The sequence below is a fragment of the Betta splendens genome, chromosome 17 (assembly GCF_900634795.4).
Source record: "Betta splendens chromosome 17, fBetSpl5.4, whole genome shotgun sequence".
In the NCBI taxonomy this organism is placed as follows: Eukaryota; Metazoa; Chordata; class Actinopteri; order Anabantiformes; family Osphronemidae; genus Betta; species Betta splendens.
In genome coordinates, this window is record NC_040897.2 from 14181701 (window position 1) to 14203143 (window position 21443).

The 21443-nt window shown below is 48.1% G+C and overlaps 3 protein-coding genes and 1 long non-coding RNA gene across 11 annotated transcripts; 1 reads left to right on the forward strand and 3 right to left on the reverse strand.

Annotated features, from left to right (window-relative positions):
- Nucleotides 1-142: 142 nt before the first annotated feature.
- Nucleotides 143-1715, reverse strand: LOC129603332 (uncharacterized). Its single transcript, XR_008693099.1, has 2 exons — nt 1578-1715; nt 143-1402 (listed from the first exon to the last, which is right to left on the reverse strand). It is a non-coding gene; the product is annotated as an uncharacterized LOC129603332 (long non-coding RNA).
- Nucleotides 1712-14916, forward strand: myripa (myosin VIIA and Rab interacting protein a). 6 transcript variants are annotated; one of them, XM_029131130.3, is made up of 18 exons: nt 1918-1984; nt 2361-2568; nt 2865-3044; nt 4385-4606; nt 5344-5480; nt 7118-7198; nt 7349-7446; nt 8030-8110; nt 8195-8338; nt 8416-8551; nt 10151-10665; nt 10952-12706; nt 12810-12866; nt 12943-13116; nt 13188-13349; nt 13453-13548; nt 13641-13701; nt 13799-14916. In XM_029131130.3, exons 3-18 carry the CDS (start codon nt 2935-2937, stop codon nt 13813-13815), a joined length of 3846 nt encoding a protein of 1281 aa, XP_028986963.1. In that variant the 5' UTR covers nt 1918-1984; nt 2361-2568; nt 2865-2934; the 3' UTR covers nt 13816-14916. The 6 variants fall into 6 exon arrangements, 5 of the variants coding, with proteins under 5 accessions (XP_028986966.1, XP_028986963.1, XP_028986964.1 ...); XM_029131133.3 differs by lacking the exon at nt 2361-2568 and having other exon boundaries at nt 1712-1984; XM_029131131.3 differs by lacking the exon at nt 1918-1984 and having other exon boundaries at nt 2352-2503.
- On the reverse strand, nt 13955-18777 carry plxdc2a (plexin domain containing 2a). Of its 3 annotated transcripts, none has more exons than XM_041068028.2 (13): nt 18102-18777; nt 17238-17446; nt 17021-17149; nt 16875-16944; nt 16665-16787; nt 16471-16589; nt 16304-16430; nt 16142-16237; nt 15915-15996; nt 15676-15736; nt 15407-15593; nt 14987-15129; nt 13955-14680 (listed from the first exon to the last, which is right to left on the reverse strand). In XM_041068028.2, the coding sequence occupies exons 1-13, from the start codon at nt 18184-18186 to the stop codon at nt 14465-14467; spliced, it is 1647 nt and encodes a 548-aa protein (XP_040923962.1). In that variant the 5' UTR covers nt 18187-18777; the 3' UTR covers nt 13955-14464. The 3 variants fall into 3 exon arrangements, with proteins under 3 accessions (XP_040923962.1, XP_040923961.1, XP_028986970.1); XM_041068027.2 differs by having other exon boundaries at nt 14987-15132; nt 18102-18418; XM_029131137.3 differs by having other exon boundaries at nt 14987-15132; nt 16304-16403; nt 18102-18414.
- A 147-nt stretch (nt 18778-18924) lies between these two features.
- On the reverse strand, nt 18925-21385 carry LOC114844076 (peptidyl-prolyl cis-trans isomerase FKBP1A-like). The gene is made up of 4 exons (XM_029131139.3): nt 21251-21385; nt 21127-21174; nt 20320-20432; nt 18925-20055 (listed from the first exon to the last, which is right to left on the reverse strand). The coding sequence occupies exons 1-4, from the start codon at nt 21285-21287 to the stop codon at nt 19930-19932; spliced, it is 324 nt and encodes a 107-aa protein (XP_028986972.1). The 5' UTR covers nt 21288-21385; the 3' UTR covers nt 18925-19929.
- Nucleotides 21386-21443: the final 58 nt, after the last annotated feature.

Sequence of the window (21443 nt, forward strand, 5' to 3'; positions counted from 1 at the left end):
GTGTGTACAGAAAAGGGGAGAGGAGTATTTGTTGTAGTAGTAGTAGTAGTAGTACTAGTAGTGAGAGTTTGATTCTGTCAGAGAAATGTTACTGTTACATAGTTCAGTCTGTTCATGTCTGTCTCGTTTTTAGGTTCATATATTAAACCCGTTTTTTTTTTCTGAACCAGTTCTAAATAATTCCTTGTGAACTTCCTTTGTCTGGAGAGTTGTGGCTTTGATGGGAATCTGGAACAGGCTGTGGGAACATAGTGTGTTGCGTCTGCACCTCTAGAGCATTTAACCTAACAATAAACCATCACATGTTATAATCACAGTATATAAATGTCCATCACTTTGTGGTATGATTATATTGTAACAATCATGATGTAACATGAGTCATAATAAATTCAGAGTCACATGATGAACCTCCACATTCTGTTTGTACTGAAATAATAATGTAATAAAATCTCTGGTTCAGAGTGTTTCTGATTCACTTTTCTCTGACGCAGTTGAATCCGTTCAGAACCGTGTTCTGACCCAGTTTCTCTTCATCCTGCTTTGGTGTAAGTGTCCATCAGTCTGACATGAGTGACTCCCACTGGGCTCAGCTGTTCCTACTTCTCTCAGGCTGAAGATCCTGGTCACATTCATCCATCAGCTGAAGCTGTTGCTGCTTTTCCATTCAGATTCATCTGCTGGAGGGATTCTTTGCTGGGAGGCTCCCTCACGCTGCTTCTCCTCTGATGGACACAGACTCTCTTTTCTCATGGCCTGTTTTCTCTCTCTTCAGCTGAGCCGGGTTGTGACACTCCGTAATGAACCAAGCCAACATTAACCATATGAGAACCAGACGGCATTAAATCTGTGTTAATACAGACTGGAGCAAAGAAGACAGATCTACAGCTCACATGCTGAAGTGTAGCTGTATTATTCTATCTCCCAGGGAATTTCCTCAAATTTTCATTGTTCTACATCCACCTCAGGACAAAGCACCTGTTGGAGCTGAACATAGAGAACTTATTTCTCCAGATGCTCCTAAACGCATCATTCAGTGTCCCTTGATAAATCTCTGTAATTGATCATTTAAAGCATTGGATAAATGCAGTGGTTCCTTCATTGACAGTGAGCTTCTCTTCATCTCTTGGTTCAGAATAAGAAAAAAACACTTTGATGTTAGAGCTTCCTTCAGAATCCAAAGCAGAAACTCGTCTGTTGTCTCTGTTGTTGCCTCCTTATCATGTGATTCACCACATTAAAGGTGATGATGAAGGTCACTATCAGTGGTGGTGACATCTTCTCACAGGCTCCAGGTGAAGCTGGGAGCTGCTGACCAGCAGGTTCATAGCTCGGTGCAGGTCACGGCTCAGTCCTTCTGTCGATGCAGCCACAGACGCAGCTGAATGACTGCATCTAGTGCTCACTGTTGTTGAATGATGAACCAAAATTAATTAATGAGCAGTTGTTTTACAAATACCTTTGGTGGATCTCAGTCTGTCAGTCTGTGCACGAGGCTTAACACTCACATTTTCACTAATGGCCCAAAAAAACCTAAAGCGTTTGTCAAACGCTTGTGTAAATGAACGGCAGTCACTGACCTGAAACCTGTGGATGCTGCTGCAGTTCTCCACCTGACCACTAGTCGCCCTCAGTGAGTTCACACTCGCTTCCTGCGACCACCTGCCTCTAATTACCTCATCGGATGTATTCGGCTAGTTGAGAAACGTGTGTCAGAGTTTGCTGGATTTATTCTATATTGTTATGCTTTGATTAATCAGAAACATGATGATATTCTCCCGCTGTGGAAGCGCTGTGTCTTTTGCCTCAGTGGACGGAACGAGCTGCTCCGGTAGAACCGACACCGCACGGAAAGTTCTCAGGCTTTGACGCAAACATTCCACAGCGTCTTGGAGACACACACACACACACACACACACACACACACACACCGGACGAGAGAGGGATCACAGACGCGCTTCACGTACAGTTCTACAGACGGAGTTCGGTGAGTTTGACTCTTGAAGAACCGAAAACCTTTTTGAATGAATGATACGAATGTATTTAATTTGCATCATGGTTGTAGATTATTGCTGGACTTTTACTGTTATTATTCCATGATTCGTTTCTTGTCTTGATCACCTGTGGGGACGTGTTGCCCTTTAACGTATTTCTCTACATCCACACTCATATTTCTCATTAGATCATAGGGTTTTGATCATTATTGCGTCACCGTCGATGCTGTGGCGCTGCACACGTCCTGATCTGCTGTCGTCAGTCATAGACGTTTGGCTGCAGCCCGATGTCTGAGACGCAGATTTCCTCCTCAGGAATGCTGATGCACGAGCTGCTCAGCGTTAATTCCCCTCATTCTCTTGTGCAAGTGGTCCGGTGGACGCTGTGCGCGCTCACGGTGCGCGGCGCTCTAATTCCGGCCGGTTTGCGCGTGACCTGACGGTTCCAGACCGGAGGAGTTCAGGACAGAAACGTTACTTGAACTGAACGAAGGGAACTTTCCAGCGTCTCGGTGAAGCGTTTTAATGGTTTTCTGTGAACATTTGACATTTTATAGGAAGATTATTTACAGACAAGGTGCGTCATGACTGGAGCGGACGTTTGATTTAAAGGTTTAAATGTTATAATGTCCTGCATTAGTAAGAATCATGTACAGTAAATGTACATTGTTCCGTGTGATTTGTTGCTTTCTGCTTTTGAATTAGTTTCTAGTCATAATGTTTGGTTCTGTGTGTGCGCGTGTGTGCGCGCGTGTGTGTGTGTGTGTGTGTGTGTGTGTGTGTGTGTGTGTGTGTGTGTGTGTGTGTATATACATATATAAAAAATAAATGTTTGTGTTTCTTGTTTCTTAACCCACTTTTCTCTGACTTCAGATGATGATGACTGCGTGACTGCATCAGTCCGACTGGTCACACACTGAGAGCAGGCGGACGTGGAGCAGCGATGGGTCGGAAGTTGGACCTGTCGGCGCTGACGGACCACGAGGCCGAGCACGTGCTGCAGGTGGTGCAGAGGGACATGAGGCTGCGCAAGAAGGAGGAGGAGCGGCTCAGGTGGGTCCTGGACTCAATGCACATTCACATGGTTCTTACTGGACCCACTTCCTGTGGCGTTGTTTGTGTGGGACGTGCCTTGGAGTGGGTTTAGTGGAGATTTCCCGTCCTCGCTCTCTGTTGATCTGCAGCACTGGACAGGAAGTGACAGCCCTTTCCTGTTCAGACTGGCTTCCTCTGAACCTCCCATCTCTCTTTGCAGTGGGATGGATGTGAGTCTCTGCTTGGTTCTGGTCGTAAACAATAGTCGACATTATGATTATGTCATTTCTTAATGAGACTCTGATTTTATCGTTCCCCATCATTGTTCATCACAGCTTTACTTACTGTGTTTGACTCTAACAGCTGAGCTGCTGTTTTCCAGTACAAAGCAGTGGATGGTCTTTAGTGTTTCCCAGAGCGTGAAGGGACCGTGCACTGGTCCAAGCTGTGGCTCATGCAGCCAACCTTGTGTCTGTGCTGCGTTTGGCTCAGGGTTCTGAACACAAACACAGGTTTGCAGCGACAGGACTGCTGCCGTCTGCTGCCTCACTGTATTCACGCCACTGTGTTCAATGTGACCGTCATTTTCCTAAAAGGCATAAATACAAATTCACACAATGTGAGCTCACGTTAGTAACTGTCAGAGCTGATCTCCACCAAACAGACTTGATGTGAGGATTACTGCCGCTGACAAACTCCAGCCTCTGTTCTTTTTTTTTTTAATGCCTGAAGCTAAAGCTCCTCGGGTTCTGAACAGAGCTGCTCTAAAGCTACTGTCACTGAGTGCAGAGCATGTAGCGACTCCAGAACCACTGAAGCAGCTCAGAACTGTTCCTTTTTGTTGTGACTTTATAAAATGGGACTAATGTAATAGTGAGTGAGGCGCGTATGGTGTCAGACAGGACGGTAGAAAAGCACAGAGCTCCGTGTGGTGGAGGCAGAACAGGCGGCTTTAAATGACACCTTATCTCATTTTACACCACATTCAGCACAGATGAAGCGCAGCATCGCTCCGTGTGGATGAAGACAAACCACTAGAGTTGAGTAGGAGACGTTTATGTGCTGCTGAGAAAACACTCATGTATTATTCACCTCCTCCTCCTCTCACCTTTACAGGACACAGAAGCTCCTGGGAATGAATGTGGAATAAAACGGTCCTGACTGAAGTCAGAGGTTTATTAGACGCTGCTGTGTTTCGGGTCTCAGTGATGTTGTGGACGTGATAAAATGAGCATTTAAGTGTGGGAGAGGATTTGTGCGGCGTCGTCCCACACGCTGTCACGCGTGGACGCGGACTCAAACGCTCAAACGCTCACGCGCTCTGACTCCGCTGCCGTCCCTCCCCCTCGTCCCCACAGTGAGCTGAGGCAGGAGCTGGACGACGAGGGCAGTCGCTGCCTGCTGCTGTCGCGCCAGGGCTGCTTCAACCAGCGCTGCTGCATCCGCTGCTGCTCCCCCTTCACCTTCCTGCTCAACCCCAAGCGGCCGTGCCGCGACTGCCGCTACAACGTCTGCAAGGCCTGCCGGGTCTACAACAAGCGGGACGGAGCCTGGCTGTGCTGCGCCTGCCAGAAGAGCAGGTAGGCTGCTGCTGGAAGGGGGTGAGGGTCTGTTTGTTCCGTATCATTGAAGCTACAGGTGCTCAGAGGGAGAAATGCTCCTCCTGTGTCTCCAGAGGAAGCGCTGACACATCCCATAAACGTGAACAGGAGGCTGAGTGCTGGCGGACGCTCTCAGCAGGGGGTCGGTCTGTCTCCATGAGCCGCGTGGCACTTTGTGTGTCGCCTCCGCCTCCTGTCGACGCACTCAGTCCTTTGGAGCCAGCATCAGGCGTCACCCTGTTACACGTTGAGGCTGAGATGACTTTTTTGAGTTGATTTTGTGCAGGTTTTTGATTGTGTAGAGAGTTGAACAGCTGTTAGTGGGTGTTAGTGGATGACGTTTTCTTCGCGTCCGGTTCCTCGTGGGAATCAATCAAACATTCGCTGGCTGCCACTTTGTCGACATGGAAACGCTGCCAAACCTGCGCTTTTGTTTTCCAGCTCGTTTGTCGTCCATGATTTATTTCAGGAAGTAGTTGACATGTTTTATCATTTATCACTGGTTTTGTTTCATATAATGTAAAGCAGGTTGTTTCAGGAGCGTGTTTAGGTCTGATGGTTAACTGTGAGTGGAGGTGAACCTGCACAGCTGCCTGCAGCTGGATGAGCTCATCTCTACCACAGGACACAGCTCAGCATGAACCCGCTGAGATGCAGCTTTGATTGGTCCATATTTATTACTGTAGGAACTAAGCTGCCGACTCCGTCTCCCTCAGGCTGCTGAAGACGCAGTCGCTGGAGTGGTTCTACACAAACGTGAAGAAGCGCTTCAAGAGGTTCGGCAGCGCCAAAGTGCTGAAGACGCTGTACAGGAAGCACCTGGCGGAGCACAGCGCGCTGTCGGAGCTCACAGGTAGCGGCTCACGCTGCTTTAAAGCCAACATCTGCTTTAATCCAAGCTGTTTCACTGCATCGGTTTAGATTTGTTTAATTTCTGACGCTTCACATCTCCAATCTTTGGAGGATCTCGTAACTCCGACCGCTGTGTGTGTGTGTGTGTGTGTGTGTGTGTGTGTGTGTGTGTGTGTGTGTGTGTGTGTGTGTGTGTGTGTGTGTGTGTGTGTGTGTGTGTGTGTGTGTGTGTGTGTGTGTGTGTGTGTGTGTGTGTGTGTGTGTGTGTGTGTGTGTGTGTGTGTGAGAGAGAGAGAGAACTCAAAGGTGGCGTAGAGACGACTTGTGAATGTGTTTATGAGCAAAGCTTCCTAACTCACGGGAGCTTTAGACATGTGTGCCTGTGTGTGCGTGCGCCAGCCTCTTTGTGCGTGTGTCTCTATGTGTGCGTGGGAGGACGGCTGCCGTGGCCTGGCATCGGGCCAGCGCCGCCGTCGCGTCCCAACTCGGCTTTTATTTCCCCTCGGATGCTCTCGCTGTATCATGCATTTTAATTTGTTTATGACTGACCTGCACTGATTCCGCTGTCAAATCCGATCCGCGGTGCCTGATGCACGGAAAGCTCCGATGTTCCTCTGGATAAAAACCATGAGCCGCACTAATAGAATCAGAACCAACAGAGCTGAGCTTTTGGACCGAACGCTCTGAGGTGTTGATCAGTGTTCTGAGGTCCAGGACCGGTCTCTGTTTGTCCTCCCACCGTTTAGTCCCACATGATGGATGATGCATCAGTTGCTGTGTAGAAACATGAAAGGGTTAAATGCATGTTCTTGTGTTTCCCACTGTGAGTCTCCTGGAGCTTCAGGGCTGCTGTGACCTTTAGCTGCTGTGGTCCTTCGTGTCCCTGTGTTCAGGCTAAATATGTCCTGACTCATTAGATGTCACATGTCTGCACGCACATCTACACCCCTGGAATACAGACCCTCCGTTTGTCAAGTGTGTGTCAGTGAGTCCCAGCGTTTCCACAGTAATCTACTGTTCACATCACTCGGTTAAGTCCTCCTGTTGCCCCTTAAAATGATTGCAAGTGACCCTGTGTGCTCCGCTGTGCCTCCGAACACAGATCAGGTCGCCTGGTAATGCCACACACGAGGCCACGCTAATGCACTTATATAACCACAAATGGCTGCATTGTTGCATGAATATTTACACGTTGTAAAAAGAGCTCAAGGCTCAGTCGGCGCTGGAGCGGTCCAGTACATTTTTATGAAGTTTTTACATTTTAAACAAAAAACATCATCTGTGCATCAGTTGCAAGGCTGGAATGTCTTAACACCCAACCCACATCCAGCAGAGCACGGCGAACCTTAGTCACATCAGACCAGAAGAACTGGAAAGCACACAAATGGTTGTGGCTGTAATCTGTCTGGCAGATCACATGTGCTGCTTCAGCCACTCGCATTAGAAAAAGTGCATGAACGCAGCCAGTTGACACACTTTCATTTCACTATTTATTCATTTATTAATCTCATATACTTAATCCTCCATCTAATTTTAAAAGTTTACCCTGACCCAGTTTCTGGATGCAAGGTTAATTCCGTGTGTGACTGTGTGTGTGTGACTGTGTGTGTGACTGTGTGTGACTGTGTGTTTGCACAGAGGGCAGTGCCTATGAGGAGAGCATCTGCAATGAGGGCAGCATTTCTGAGAGTGACTCGACCTTCTACAGACAAAGTGAAGGTGTCGTATGCGTCTCATCATTTGATTGTAAACAGAATAAGTTTGTTCACTCCCTGGAAGTGGTTTGTAATTGTTGTCCAGCCTCCATCTAACCCGTATGTGATGTTAGCTTAGCATGAGCACTGGAGACGAGCTTGTTTGTGTGTCCAGAGCACAGCATGGCAGAGACGCTGACGGTGGCGCTGCGAGTGGCGGAGGAGGCCATAGACGAGGCCATCTCCAAGGCTGAGTTCCACCCGGCCTGTCAGGTTTGTGTCGAGTCAGCATTATCGTTTATACGCTGGGACATTCTTCTAAATGCAGGCGGGTTCAGCCAGTCGTGATGCAGCACACTGGTCTTTATGGATGTGGAATCTGAGCACTTTGGTAAACACTCCACTCTGTCATCAGGTTCTTACTTAATCTTACTTCACTGCTTTTACTCTTGGAGTCAGATTATTGGAAACATAAGGATTATCCAGCCATCCAAATGAGGTTTAATGCTGCAGGACAACACTGTGAGCTCTGCTGTCACTGTGGGCAAACACAGACGGGGTCGTAATGTGAAATGCTCCCAAGAGCTCTCACACGATCTGATTCCTTTACCATCAAACACGCTGAGAAACAATATGACAACTGGACTGAGGAGATGCAGTCTAGTACAAACTAGCGACTGCAGCTTCTGTTCAACCTTTACAGCCTTTGTGTTGGAAAATATTTTCTTCTCACTAATCTGCAAAAATACCCCAAAGCCTTTTAAATGGCACCACACACTGATAAGCTCATTAGGACTTAAATATACCGATGTTGGCTGCGCTCGGACCACTTTCCTTACTTCCGCTGGTTTTGCAGAAGAAGCAGAATGAGGCGCACTATCTGCGGGAGCACAGAGCGGAGCTGGTGGAGGAGCTGGCCAAAACCATTGTGCAGAAAGTAAGAGGCTGTGTGTGAGCAGCAAAGTGGATGGATTATATTTAAAGTCAAATCTGAGCTAATGCGTGTGTGTCTGTGTGTTAGATTATCAGTAGGAGGAAGACTTTGGCTGAGATGAGGGCAGAGTACAACCAGGAGTGGCCCCTCCACCAAAACACGGGCCCCCATCGTCCTCCCTCCAGCTCCGATCAGGCCTCCAGCTCGCTGCAGCACCAAGCGGGCCTCTGGGTAACGACCACGTCACGCTCATGATGAGTCCTCCGTACTGTCAGCGTCATGTCTGCTTCTCATCCTTCACTCCTCAGAGGTCATACTCTGCCTTCTCGCTGTCGGCCAATGATGCTCCAAGTCTGATCCAAGACTCCTCCCTAACGCTGAAAAAAGAGGGTGCTGCATCAGCCATGTCTGCTTGGAAGAGTGTTGACCGGTTGGACAACGCTGGTAAGACCTCATCTTTAGCTTTAAGATGAAAAAACCACCTGGTTAGAATAGAGATGACAAAAGCAAAATGACTTTATTATGACAATTTGTGTTTAATTGATTAGATTTTATTCTAGAATCTAGCAGAAGGCTTTTATTCATCATGCACTTTACTTTGACTCTTTTTTTTAAATCACATACTATACTTTGAGTGAAAAAAGTCATAGTATAGTATGTCATCAAAAATGTCAATGACACATTCACCACAAAACATACAAGCTCATATTCTCCTATATCACCTTTTAATGACATGACATGTTTTACATGAAAAAATATTTTCACATTTTTCCACCACATATTATGAAACCCCTTTTCATCACATACTACACTATGCCTTTTTTGTGGAATACTGTACTATAACATTTTTTCATTACATACCTTTTTTACCCACATACTAAAATCTGTCATAGTATAGCATGTGGTGAAATGTGTCATAGTATATTATGTGCTGGAAAATGGACATACAGTATGTCATCAAAAAATCTGAAAAAATGTTTATAGTATGTTGTGAAAATCCTGTTATTGTATATGGTGAAAAAAGTATCAGTATATTATATGGTGTAAAAAGGCTAATAGTATATAGTATGTGATGAAAATTAGTATGTGGTGACAAATGGTCATTGCTCATATAGTCATTAAAAAGAATAACTGTCTTGCAAAATATAGTAATAGAGTATGTTGTCATTATAGTATGTGGTAAAAAAATATCATAGTATATTATGCTTTGAAAAAAGGGACATAGTATAGTATGAGATAAAAAGAAATGTTAATATTAATAATATTAATTTATAGTATGTGGTCAAAAACATATCAGAATATGTGTTAGAAAAAATTAAAAAATTGGTCATAGTATGTGATGGAAAAAAGGGTCAGTATAAAATGTCACGAAAAATTCTCATAGTATAGTATGTCGTGGAAAAAGGGTCATAATATAGTATGTGGTCAAAAACACATTTAAACCTAGTATAGCATGTTATAGTATATGGTCAAAAAGTGTCAGTATATTATATGGTCTAAAAAGGCTTATAGTATAGTATGTGCTGAAAAAAAATGTTATAGTTTATGGTTTATATAATGTAATGTGGTGAAAAATTGTCATTGCTAATATAGTCCATAAAAAAATAACTGTCTTGCTAAATATATTGCGTGTACCGTTAAGAAAGGATGTAAGTATAGTATGGGGTAAAGAAATGTCATAGTATATACTATGCTGTGAAAAAAGACAATAGTATGAATGAAATTATTAATAATATAGTATGTTGTCAAAAAAATACTATAGTATGTGATAACAAATTATCATGGTATCTCATCAAAAAGGTTTCATAGTATGTCATGAAAAATTGTCATATGATAAGAAATGTTATAGTATATGGTCAAATGTTACGTGCGTTACATCTTTAATAAGAGAAACAAAAATAGAAATACACTCTTTACAGAATATTTATTATTTTATTGTGGACCAAACAAATGTGAGCTGTTTCTGCAGTAAGTGTGCGTCTGTCGTCTGCTTCTTGTCTCTCATCCATATGCTCTTTGTGCGTTCACGTGCGCCACATAAAGGCGTGTCCTCTGTGCTGAAGAGCCCAGACGGGAACTGGATTGCCCTGCAGAGCGCCCAGCTGTCCCGACCCAGCCTGCTGACCAAGAGGAAGAGCCTGGTGTACAGCGCCTTGGAGCGCGAGTCCGGGGCGGTGTCCGCCTACGAGGGCATGGGCTCCGACGCCGAGGCCCAGCCCGAGCTCCACGGCTCCTGGGGCGCCGTCCTGCAGGAGATCCACAGGAAGATGACGGACTGCAACCTCAACCTGCAGGACACGCGACAGCCGAGGGAGGAGGCGTTTTCTGACCCGGAGGGGAACAGGAAGGCGAACAGACCTCTGCTGGCCTTTTTCAAGAGGAAGTTGCCGGCAGAGATCAGGCGGCCGTCCTCGTCCCGCAGGACGAGCGTCATCGACGTGAACTTCAACGCGGAGCAGCCGGGCGGCGCCGGTCCTGAGCCGGAGGTGGGGAGAGTCCGGAGGTCACGGAGGAAGAGGAGAAGTAAAAAGGAGCGAGTGGCTTCTTCTGCAGCTGCGGTAAGAAAACATCCCATTAACCCACACAGGTCAGAGATGAGGGCGATCGATGGTCTCTCAGTGGCTTTAATCACAGTAATGAGTCAATGTAATATAAGAATGTCCAAAATACAGTACGGTCTGGTTAGTGGCTGCTGACACAGTTGACTCTAAACATTAGTAGAAAAGAATGCTGTGCAATGATGCCTGAAACTAGATCAGGGATCTTTAATAAAATTAATGTAACATGACACAATATAAACATTAAGTAGAAGCTCAAACTGAAACCCTCTGTTGGTGGTAACAGGACTTGAACAGGAAAGACGAGCAGCCTGACCAAACATCTGACACCACGACACCCGACACAGTGACCTCTGGAGCCACGACCCCTGAACCTCTGGAGCACAGGAGTGACGCCAGTGAGCAAGCGGCCAATCAGACGGAGGAACAGCTGACGCAGCCGCCAGGTGGAGGCTCCGACTGCTCCACCAGAGGCAATGATAGAGACGGAGAGGCTGATGACGGCAGGCAGCGGATGGGAGAGAGAGAAGCAGGTGAGGAAGACGATGAAAGACTGTGGAAGATGGAGATTGACGAGGATGAAGACAGAACAAAGGAGGAGGAGGAGGATGAGGAAGAGCGAGCTTTAGAGCCAGATGATGAAGACATGAAAGAGCGCCTGTACAGGCTCGTGGCTCAGTCCAGGCTCACCTACTTCTCCTCCACTGACGAAGAGTTAAACAAACTCGCTCAGGGAGAAGGAAAGTGGGAGGACGACCATGATGAAGACATGGAGGATGAGGAGGAGACGACAGAAGGACTCACACACAGGCTCTGTCAGCTGGAGAAAGAAGTCGGAGCTTCGCAGTTCTCCTCCACCGAGGACGAGCTGCACAGAGCTGCTGCTGATGAAGAGGAGCTGGCGCTGAAAGTTTGCCGATTAGCAGACCAGGTCGACGCCACCCAGTTCTCCTCCACAGAGGATGAGCTGGAGGCAGCAGGCAGAGGAGGGGAGGAGGAGGAGGAGGTGATAAACGAGCAGACGCTGTGGACGCTACAGACGGAGACAACGGTTCAGGCTGCACAGCTGCGCGATCTGGCCAGTCTCGTCAGCGCCTCTCAGTTCTCCTCCACTGAGGATGAGCTGGACCGAGTCGGGGGGAGCGAGGGAGCGCTGGAGCAGGGAGGAGGAAGCGAGAGCAGCAACGAGACGGAGGAGGGGTGGGAAGGAGAAGTGGAGAGGAGGGAGTCCTTCTGCGATTTGGACGTGAAAATGTTTGATTTGAGAGATGAAACGGAGGAACCGAAGAGTGAAAGTAGCAAAGATGTGACAGACGGTGAGATGAAGATGGACGTTGAAGGAGAAGAAATGGAGCCAGACACAAACGAGTCCTTTGAAAGTGTTCAAGCAGCAGAGACGAAGGATGAACGAGCTGGAGAAGAGAAGCTGGAAGACGAGGCTGAAGGAGAACAAGGTGCAGAAGACACGATAAACGAGACACGGGTTGAAGATGGAGAGCAGCCAAAGGACGGAGACGGACAGAGAGAGGGAAGGTTTGAGGAACGCCGCGAGAGCCGAGCGCCGCGGGAAACGACGGCCGACGGCTACGAGGACGACGACGAGTTCGACAGAATCATCAGCAGCATGTTGATGATGACCTTGGACGACATGCAGGTGGAGCCGCCGACGGAGGAACCTGCAGAGACGGAGACAACAGGAGAGAGTGGAGGCAGAGCAGAGTCCAGGCCGCAGGCGGCTGTGGAGCAGAGACTGGAGCACGTGGGCGACGAACCTGGCGTCGCCGAGGAGGAGGACGGAGGCGTCGCCGAGGAGGACGGACGTCCAGCAGAGATGAAGCAGAGACTGGAGCACGTGGGTGACGAACCTGGAGGCGTCGCCGGCAGCGGCCGGGAGGAGGAAGGAACCGCTGAGGTCATGGCGAGTGGAAAGACCTGGGGAGAGGAGGAAGCCGAGGGGGAGGCCGGAAGTCCAGCAGAGGAGGAGCAGAGCTGCACCACTGCTCCTCCGGAGGGGTTCCTGTCGCCGCAGGAGGTCCAGAACGTAAGCTCCGCCTCCTGCAGATCTGTAGCCGACCAATAACAGGTAGAGCTGCTCACTAACCCTCTGACTTCCTGCTGCTCCCGCTGCGCTTCCTGTGCTGTAGAGCAGCTACACAGAGCTTCACATGGCAGTACACTTTATATGCACTCTGCTGGAGCAGGTGAGACGTTCGAGTGTTCACAGGTGCGTCAGACATCTGAGCTTCTGTTGAGGAGCCTCACCTGTTTGTGTTGTAGAGATACTCGGCGGCGTCGCTGCGCAGCATCACCACCGAGGTCCTGAAGGTGCTCAACGCCACCGAGGACCTGCTGCAGGGGGCGGAGCCTGGAGACGAAACCCCGCCCCCCTCGCTGCCCCCCCACAGCGACCCCAGGCAGCTGGACCAGCAGTTCTCCCGGCTGGAGGAGAGCGTGAGTGACGCCTGGTGTGCAGTCGGGGGGGCGCCCGTGGTGCGGCGCTGGAATAACGTGTTGTGCTGCAGGTGTACGTGGCCGCCGGCTCCGTGTACGGCCTGGAGGCGGAGCTCGGCGACCTGGAGGAGTGCGCCAGGGGGATCTGCAGCTCCACCCCCTGCATGGAGCTTTCCTACCTGGAGGAGCAGGTGGCCTCAGCAGCCGCCAAGGTGCAGCAGTCGGAGCTGCAGGTGGGTTCAGGCTGTCCTGCATGGAAACACATGTCAGCGCTGTTGTATGAATAATAATCAGTTATGAGTCGGAGGCTGAGTACCTTGTACGTCTCCCCTGTAGATCTCTGACATCTCGGCAAGAATCGCTGCTTTGAAAAGCGCTGGACTTAATGTGGAAACGCAGTCGCGTTTCAAGCCCAGGGCCGTTCCCGTGATGGTACAGAAGCTTTTAGTCTAAGGAACCTGATTCACTTCAGCTGTAACAGACCTGTTGAGCATCCTTAGACACCAGCTGTTTCTCCTCCGCAGCCTGCTACTCTGGACTCGTCCCGACAGCTCCGCAGGCGGTTGCCTGCTCCGCCGGGGAAAGGTGGGATGCGCCGCTTCCAGTCCGAGTCGCCACCGACTCTGCACCAACGTAAGAACTGCACAACACGTGGGTTTAAACTGACCTTTCTGCGTTTCAGATGACAAGAACGCCTGAAGGAGCGCTGCAGTGCCTCGACACAGCTGTGCCTTGAACCCGTAACAAGCCAGTCCTCCATGACTGGTTCAGATTTGACTTTGCCTTAACGTCGTCGTATAATTAACCTGCTGGAACAAGACTGGACACAGCTGCTGTGTGTAGAATGACAGTTATCATTTATTTTGTCTGCTCGGAGATTTACAGAAGATAAAATGGAAACATTGGTGAACTAAAATCATTACTGATTAACCCTGAAACACTTTAAATGGTTGTGGATGTTACTGTTAATATGTTTTCTGCCTTTGAACCGTGAAAATAAACAGTGCTGACACACAGCAGACGTCCACCCGCGCGGACCCTCAGGTGGAGGTGGGCGTAGCGGTGAGGAATGCAGCCTGCGCGTCCGAGACGAGGAAGTGACACCTCCACGTCACATTCCTCCCTGTGAAGGAGGTGTGGGAACGGCGCTGGTAAACAGCAGCCGTCTCCAGACAGGCCTTCAGCGGTTACGACACCGCGCTCGTGTGTTCCTCTCAGGATATAACAGCTAAAACACAGGCTGGTAATGCACCGGGGCAAAGCCTGGAGCTTCAAGTTCATCATGTGTAGGAGAGACTCACATGGACTCAGCTGTGTCCTCAAAGCCTTCTGGGATATGTAGTTCCAGTCAGCAGCTCTCTGGGCCCAGGAAGCGCTCCCTCTGATCCGGAATAATGAATCCTTCCTTCTGCTCGCTCTCGCGTCTGCTGGACATGATGAACGACTGTTCGGGGTCGATGACCGGCGCGGCGTCCTTGTCCTGACCCGGAGCCTCCACCTCAGCGTAGGAAGGGCAACCGGACCCCCGTCGGAACTTCATGATGGGCCAGTGGGTCGGACGACGCTGCAACGTGGAGAAAAAGACGTGGTTTTAAAATGACTGGAAACAAGTTGATTAACGTTGTGATGCTACTGACGTGTCACATCTGCAAAACATGCATCCGATATGTTAACGAGGTGTCAATATTATAAGAATGATATAATTATAGGAACAGGAAGTAGATGCTTTAGATCTTACAGAGGTGTCACATTGTTCTCAGACTGAATTAAATAAATCTTCTAAACATTGGAGTAAAGTTGCTTTGGTTCTGTTTTTAAAACCCTGTCATGGACCTCGTTAGCTCAGTCAGTCTCACTCGGTGTCACTGACCTCCATGCAGAAGAGGCTGGCGCTGGACGTGGGGTGAGTGTACATGTAGAGCGACAGGAGGACGGCCGCTGCCAGAGCGGCGAGCGTCACGACGACGCCGACCAGGAGCCCGAGCTGCAGCCGCTCATCGCTCTGCGCCTCGGCTGCTGCACACAAGAAGAGGTCGATGTCCTCAGAAGCTACACGCAACTGACCGAGTGGGTTATTTGACCTAAAGGCCCCAACTTCTGCTTGGGCCTCAGTAAATAAACGGCCATAACACCGTCCTCACCCGGATCCATCCAGGACACATGCATTAGTCATCGTCCGCTAGCTGAGGACACTATGCAGTATTTAACATGGCGCTGCACATGCACAGCTACCAGCTAACAGAAAGCTGGCAAATAGCTCAGCCCGTCGGACCTTCCAGAACAAGCTCACCTGCAGGTTTGCTGCCGGCAGCAGGACCGGGTACGGTTCCGTCCGTGCCGCGTTGGCCCGAGGCGCTGGTGGGGCTGGGCGCGTTCCTGACGGGGGCCGAGGTCACGCTGGGGCTCCTCTGCGGCACTGAGGTCACTGGAGCCGGGCTGGTGAGGTCTTTCCCCAGGAGACACCGATGGTCCCGCCTCTGGAGAAAAGAGGAACCGGATTCAGCGTTTGTGCCGAAAAACACGTCAGTGATTCTGAGTGAAGCCAAAAACAAGGACCACCTCCTCCGGGCAGCCGTGGTCGACCCAGTCCTGACGGTACCGATCGAACCCACTGGAGCATCTGAGGAAAGGATTAGAAAAAACTGTACTGATGCACAAACGCACACACAGTGTGGTTGACGTGATTCATTTAGATTTTATACTATGATGATAATTAATAAACTACAATTAATTTGTTTATTAATCCCAATTTTTTATTGAATGCTCTCTACTACAAAGTAGACGTGCTCTTGCTTTACCTTTGCAGTCGACTGCACCAGCTGCAGTTAAAGCCAATCTGAGAGGAGACACATGGGCCACAGCTGGAGAACTGGAGACAAGCTGAGAAGAAAGCGTGAAGACAGCTCTGACCCAAACATTAGAACCATGTCTTACTATAATTCACTCCAGCAGCCACTAATAATAAGCACCTAACGCATAATGGGGCCACTGGGTGTATTTGAGCAGGGAAACATCACAGACTTACTGGGGAGAGGCAGCAGCTCCACGGCTGTAGAGCTGGAGATTCTGGACTTGAGGATGTCGACTTTATGATACTCGTAGATGGTTGTCCTCCGAACGTCTACAAGAAGGAAGGTTGAGGGTTTCGTCCGGATGCAGCGCTAACACCTGTGAACGTGTGACTCACTGGGGATCTGCTCTATCGCGTGAAGCACCACAAACGCATCCGACAAGCCGACCTTCACGGGATGATTCTCAGAGCGGATGTCGTCAACGGCAACGGGGATCTGAGAGGACAAAGCTGCAAGGATGCGCTTATTTCACACTAAGCAAGAAGAAGAGTCGTTGTTGCACCTGTTTGTAGGCAAAGACGATGTGTCCGCTGCTGTGCAGAACGGCCTGGAAGGTGAAGGCTCCCAGACCCACGCTGTCCTGCAGGTGAACCCGGTCCCACTGGACCACCAGTGCAGTTCCTACGGGGTGGACGGAAACGGGCAGGTCTGTCAGTGAGGAGCCGAGTGCGGAACCGAGAACCGAGTCGCTCTCACCGTTGTCCCAGTAGAACACAGTGGAGTTCCTGGACAGACTTGGGTCAAAGTTGGCCATCAGAGGAGCGATGTACTGAGTGGCTGTGAGCATGCGGTGCATGACATCACCTGTGTAGAGGAAACCTGAGGGAGAAAGGGCTAAATAGTGCAGCTGCAAATGAGAATATACACAACAAAAGTGTGTGTGTGTGTTTGATGCTGCAGACTCACCCCCAGTTGTGACTGTGATTTCCTTCAAAACGTGACCGTAGAAGGGAAAGTCGAAGGAGAGGTTCAGCCTCTGAAAGGAACCACAGGCGGAGAGTGACGGCGGCTGCACATGGACGCGAGAGAAAACCATGCGCGTGCGGTCGCACCTCGGCCCGTCTGTGGGCGCCGGACAGAACCCCGTGGGCCTCCCACTGGTCCGGGTCCACCCACAGCTCTCGGGCGGCGCCGTCTCCGGGGCCGTGGATCTTCGACGTGTAGTAGGCGTGGCCGACGTCCTAGCAACAAAGGGATTTAATGCCTCAAGCCTTCACATGTACAGAATGGCTCATCCAGATGATGCATCCGATGCGTCAGTCTTATTACCACAATCTGTGTGGGGTTGTTGTGTTTCTTCATCAGCAGGTCTGGAGCCGCGTCCTGTGGAAGGTGCTGACCTCTGTAACGTCCTCTAATACCTGGAGTCTGGTGCGGGAGCCCCTCTGTGGGCCTGGACGCCCACCTCTTGTCCTGTGGCTGCTCATTTGCTGCGTTTGGATTCGTCCTCCCCTCACGTGTGTTGGTGAGATCGAGTCCTGAGAGGACAGAGACAAACCAGGAGCTGTTAACATCTGCACACTCACAACAGTGACTAAAATGTGCAACAAACCTTCATTGGTCCACTAGTAAAGACATCACCTACTCATCTGGAACTGACCTAAAATGCTTAGTTTGGAATATTACTATTTTACTTTAATCTCAAAGTCTTTAAAATGCTGGGCTCGTGTTGTTTGGGACACAACCAGCCCTGAGCTGGTGACACGAGGCCAACATGTGCGCTCCCTCCGACCCGCGGCCCCTTCAGTGACAACAGTGCATCCTCAGCCTCCTCTTCACAGCACAGGGTGAACACATGCTTCACATTCTTCTCACCAGCAGGTCCTGGTCCGGGTCCGGGTCCAGGACCAGACCTGAGGCGCCGCCCAGCGGGGTCTGCTGTGCCTGTGGCCGTGAGACTAACACGCCACCTGTGTCAGCGTGACGTGGGCAGCGCTCAAACGCTGGACACGAGACCAGGTTTCCCCACTTCCACCTGCACCTGAACGCACCTTTACTTAAAAAGCTCACCTGGACGCACAGGTAGCGTTCGACGCGTTAACACAACCACATAATAGTCAATCTCTTGATATGAACTTTAGGCCTAATTAAAGAAAAAAACAAATCAGTGACTTACGTCCCGCTGTGACTTACCATGAACGGACTTCATCTTCGTGAAACTCATCTGGAAGTTGAAAACAACGAGGAGCTCTGTGACGAGCCGAGCCGTCCCCCACATCCTTCCTCTGCTCTCAACTAAAGAACTAATGAGGCCAGTGTAAGTTTGCGCCACTCCCAAAGTCCCGCTGTGAATCCTTTAAAAGTAAATGTCCACGTTTCCCCGCGGAGGCTGCGCCCGTGACACCCGCGTCTGGATTCTAGTCTGAGCTCAAACCACCTGCGTCTGCGGACAAATGACCGACTGCCTGCAGCCGTGGACAGGCTGCGTTCACGTGCTGTCGTAATTATGAGCACTACACAAACCCAATGTTATCGAAGCACATTTTAAAATTGTTCTGCGAATCAATGCATGTACTTTAAACTATGGACATTGTACTTTTCTCTTGAGAACCCAGTCCCGATAACCCAACAAGTTTAGTTTATTAACGAGTTTACATTTCACAGATGTAGCATACTGTTCTCTAGGTAAAAACTGTGTCCCTTGTCCAAATCTTACTTAAACCAATAGTTACTTTGAATTTTCTAAAGTAAAATCATAAATAAAAAGCTGCAAATAAAAAAGGTCAGTAATATAATCTCTCTCACACACAAAAATAGAACAGTACTGATCAGTAACTAATGCTAGTATTTTACATCTAACACTGGTGTTTTCAGCTAATGATTAACTAATTCCTGTCTACAAGTCCCATTATAGAAACCAACTGGTGGCAAGTGAAAGCAGCAGCAGTTATTTAAATCTACTGTAATGCACACGTCTACCACTAGTTAGACAGGAAATACCTACAAATGAAACAAATTATGTATATGGTCCGATTTTAATGCAAGAAATGCAATATCAAGTGATGACAATTCCACACGAATGACAAAGTGAAGGAATAAACCATTAATGGGGAAGAAGGCTGCACAATAGATCATAATACAAGAGCACTTCAGGCCTACAACTCAACAAAAGTCTCTAGATATTATGTAGGGAATGGGTTTCTACGTGTTTTTTCCCAAATTCTACGATTGCCAACAAAAGCACTGATGAAAAATCATTTAAAATCATAAGCTGTTGTTTCCAAACATACAAAGTGTGTCTTTACATTGTGTCAGAGTTTTTAAGCTCGTAATGCATTTATGGTTGTGAAATTCATGCTAGAAAAAAAAACACTTCAGTAAAGGTGTTACATGCGCACTTTTGACATAAGTCATTACCACCTTAGCTGGTATGAACCTATGAAGACATGGATTGGTGGCCCTCAAACGTGCAATCAGCTCCACTGGTTCAGGCTTGTTTGTTCTTATCCTATTTATCATACATTGTTAAAGAATGGCTAAACATTCTATAGGCATATGTAAAAGTGAAGCACAAATAACTCTTGAAGAGGTCCTGTGTAGCAATTCTCTGAAGATACAATTCTGATAACATTAAGATGAATAATTTACAGTTTACAATTTGGCAAATAACCTGAAACACGTTGGATTTTTAGATGACATTTCAAAAACGATATTTTGCCGCCGAGTAGGATGATAAGATTGACGCCACCTAGTCTATAGATGCTGGCAGGCATTTGTGAGCATTAACAATCTTCTCATCTAACGATATGTAAGACAGTGGATCCAACATTACCACTGAAATTAGCAAGGTCTCATATGTTTTCCATTTATTTTAATTATACCATATTAGAAATATTTCTACAAAAAATTTATTGTTGGTAAATGCTTATGACAGCACCTTCAATCAAACTAAAGCTATGTGCGTCTGAAATGTGGGTGGAATGAAAGACAAACTCTGGTGAGGAACCTTTAGCTTAAACACTCAGCAATGGAGAAGCTCCACTTCAAAGACGAGAACGGCATTTGCCGGGATAGTGGGCGGGTATCCCCTGGGTCCATACGCGTAGTCTGGTGAGCAGATCAACCTGGCCACTTGGCCCACGCTCATCTATGGAGAAGGTGGAGAGGATGTACAGGTAAATACTTGTTAACTACTTGTTAACATGATACTATGGAGTTTTACTTACTTAAAAAAAAGTTAAATTCGTGAATTTTTAAAACCCTTGATGACAACTGAATACGACAGACACTAAAAGACCTGGTCACACCAATACAAATTATTATTTAAGTCTCTCTCTATGACCAGCTGACTGCAGGCCCCAACATGATATACAATTAGGTTATTAAACGAGTAGAGATCTTTTGTTCTTACCTGAGCTACACCCTCATCCCAACCACGAATAACTTCACCCTTTCCCAGATTGAACTGGAAGGGCTCTCCCCTGTCCCTGGATGAGTCAAATTTCTTTCCATTTGTCAGCGTGCCTGTTTAAAAAACACGACAACAAAAAAGCATGATATTCCTGCTGTTAGATGATTCAGAAAATATCGTAAAGGTTAATTACTTTACTCACTTAAAAAATTTAAAACAGACCATGTTGTCTAACATTACATATACGATGATGCATTTAATTTTAATTAAATGCAATTATTTTCAGGAATTATTAATTAGTTGCAGATGGAACAATTCCACTGCAGATGTTGGGAGTACACCCAGGTTAGCATAGCATGTTAGCATAGCATGTTAGGCCCGTGCCGGCCTGGGTCAGCGGCGAATTAGCCAACAAGCAACATTTATCCATTTAACATTTTAAAAAGGCACAGACTAGCTAGCTAGCGAGCGAGAGAGCGAGAGCGAGAGAGCGCGCGCGCGCGCACACACACACACACACACACACACACACACACACACACACACACACACACACACACACACACACACAAAACCCCACTCTGCGCTAGGCTAGGCTAGGCTAATTAGCTAACCACAGTTTTGCAACGTTAGCTTCAGTGAGACAACGGGTTCATCGATATTCTCATTTACTCCTGGAAATAGACTACCAACACAATTCGTTCAATTGTTTACGGAGACGTTAGGAATTGTGTGAATTTTAAGCTTAAGTCGATAAACCAATCAGCAGGGAATTGCGCTAGCTAAATGCTAAGCGCTAGGTCTTACCGACGTAGTGGACAGTGACGGTACATCCTCGCTTGGGAAAAGTCCTACCTAAAAAGAAAACAAGAATTAAAGCCGATACTTTGTACATAAAACACATGAATTCATGCATTTTGAATATTAGTACCGTCTCCAGGTCTAATGGTCTCAATATCGACTCCCATTGTTCTTTTCGTGTAGTCCTCCCTGTGTACGACTGGGCGGTAACGTTAAACCGGAATCCAGCCGTAGGAGGACGGTGCGGTGCGAGCGGCGGATTGGCTCGTTCGTGTCACGTGGTTTCCGAGGCTTCATCAGGTTTAAAGGTAAACGTGTGGGCG